The 2,374-nt window shown below is 41.3% G+C and overlaps 1 protein-coding gene across 1 annotated transcript in view; it reads right to left on the bottom strand.

Annotated features, from left to right (window-relative positions):
- Positions 1-1,780: 1,780 nt before the first annotated feature.
- SPACA1 (sperm acrosome associated 1) overlaps positions 1,781-2,374 on the bottom strand; it is a gene marked incomplete at its 5' end in the record, with an annotated part of 8,868 nt that continues 8,274 nt past the window's right edge. The window contains one exon of the mRNA XM_010144866.1: positions 1,781-1,854. Coding sequence (XP_010143168.1) covers positions 1,781-1,854 — 74 coding nt within the window. The remainder of the gene's footprint in view (positions 1,855-2,374) is intronic.

Below are 2,374 nucleotides of genomic sequence, written 5' to 3'. Positions count from 1 at the left end.
GGATCGCTCTTCGAGTTCCCGGGCAGCGGCACGCGGGGAGCCGAGTCCTCCCACGAACCTGCCCTGCCGACCGGCCAGCCCAAGAGCAGCCTGAGACCAAGCCGAGGCCTGAGGCCCACACCTCCGGATCGCCCGAGGAAACACAGACTGTGAGCTGTGCCTGTTGTAAGTTTTCGTCTAGAACCGGGCATCATAACTAGCCGTTTTCGAGCCGAGAGCTGGGCTCTCGCCTGGCTATCTCCGTACAAGAAGCTTTCCAGCGGCGCCGGGCGGAGGGTCCCCTTCCCCCCTCCTTGCCTCATTTTACTTTCTCCGCTTGGAATCTTATCTCGTCACTTGGCCGCCTGCCCAGAACCAGCGGCCAGCAGCAGCACCATCAAGAGCTTCACCTGGGGAGCAGCCGCAGAGTGGGGCAGCAGAAGCCTCCCCTCTTATCTCGTTACTTGGCCGCCTGCCCAGAAAGCTGGCTAGAACTTTGGCCTTGAAAAGGACAGATTGTGTATAAACATTTGCTACTCACTACTTCGGGTTTTTTTTTTCCTTTTCTTTTCAACCCCCCCTTCCCCTTTCCCTTTTGGTTTGTAATCATATACATATAGAATATGGTTATGTGGCTTTATTGTATATTAAAGTTTGTTCCAGCTATCCGAGCAGACCGAGGTGTGAATTTCTTCCTTTCCCTATTAAATCCCTTCCTATCAGGACAGAGGGATTCCGTTAAGGTAAATCGAGGTAAATCGGTCCCTCGACCCTTAACAACCTCCTTTTTTGTCCATTGATTTAATTACAGAGTTATTTGGATCCTTGGTCTGACACTATGCATCTACTCTTTTGCTCACATATTTCCGTCCCCTTGATGCCAGAAACAGTTACGTGTACAAATATGCAGGTAAAACTGTTACGCGACTTATGAAGCAAGTTCTAATGATCTTCCGTACAATTACACATCGCTTCATATGTCAAGAAGTAACTGCATTATAGTGATTACATAGTAGGTGCTGTGCTTGAAGATCATGGAGGAGATAAGGATGACTTTACAAAAAATGGTTTCTGACTAATCTATATGCCTATGTTCATCGAGTCTGGATTAACATCTTCACAAAATTAAGACATGTTAAATATATAATTTTCAAGATTCTCACAGCAATCTGGCTTTTTTCTCCAGTTCAGAGGTGCTCAGACTATTAAACCACTTGGGGAATGATGTCCACCTTCATTAGAAGTACTTTTACCCATTTCACTTAAAATCCATTAATCCAAGACAGTGAGTGAACTGTAAAAAGTACTTCTTAAAAGCAGTATTTGAAACATATTTTAATCTTCTTTATAACTTATTTCTATGTAATCCTATAGCTGCAGCTAGAGAGTTGAAATTCCTTGAAAAACCAGTGTGGACCCCGATGGGGGAGCTATTCATTCCAAGTTACACAGTGATCTTCTGCTGTCCAGCTTCTCTTCCGGGCTGTCTTGCCCAAATTTGGATTTCCAAATAGGTTTTACAATAGCCCTGAAATGGAAAAAAATAATTCAACAAATACATACCTTTAAGTAGGTTTACATAAATTACTCTGAATCAACCCCTTCCCATCCACAACCACTGTAACTCCTTTGTAAACTACTTGGTTCCAGTCTCCAGATGCTAGTTCCTCTTTTGTTTTCTGGCAGCTTGAGAGAAGCTTAAGTAGTTCACTCCCGGTCATGTTTGTCATCAGTAATAACTTATTATGATCAAATAAAATGTAAATCATGATGTATGCTGCCCACCTACCATTGAAGAATCTTAAAAGATCATGTCAAACATCACATCAACAACCACAATGATTCCAGTTACCAAGAAAAAGACCTGAATGGCATCTGCTGTTGTTCTCCATGGTTATGCTGGTTCTTTTAGTCTTGATTTTTCTTTTTACTTTTTCTTTTCTTGGGTTTTTTTTTTCATTTCTCAAGAAAATAAATACATGGTCATGATTATGTTCAAAATTTTCAAATGAATCAGATATTTAATGTGATGGACAGGAAAAGGAGCAAGGCTTGATTATTTACTGTCTGACATCTTTCACAATTCCAGCCCTTTACTGCATCAGGAGTTAGAATAGTAACATTTTATACCTTCTTTGCAAAGAAATACCTAACCAAGGAAGATGCAAAGAAATGGAGATCCAGGCATGCAGAGTGAGATACGTGACACTTAACAACCGTGAAACACAAAAATATGCAATTCCTAAAGACAAGGGGGAAATTAAAGAGAGAGAGAAATACCTACCGAGTACATTTTAAGAATGACTAATGTAATTATTTTTTCTTTAAGAAATGCTGTAATGTATGATTGCAGGACACATCCACATAAGATACCTGAATGACGAAGACAAAAATT

Source organism: Buceros rhinoceros, unplaced genomic scaffold, assembly GCF_000710305.1.
Source record: "Buceros rhinoceros silvestris isolate BGI_N320 unplaced genomic scaffold, ASM71030v1 scaffold681, whole genome shotgun sequence".
Lineage (NCBI taxonomy): Eukaryota > Metazoa > Chordata > Aves > Bucerotiformes > Bucerotidae > Buceros > Buceros rhinoceros.
Note: the sequence above shows the minus strand (reverse complement) of the source record. Positions and strands in the feature narration are given on the sequence as shown.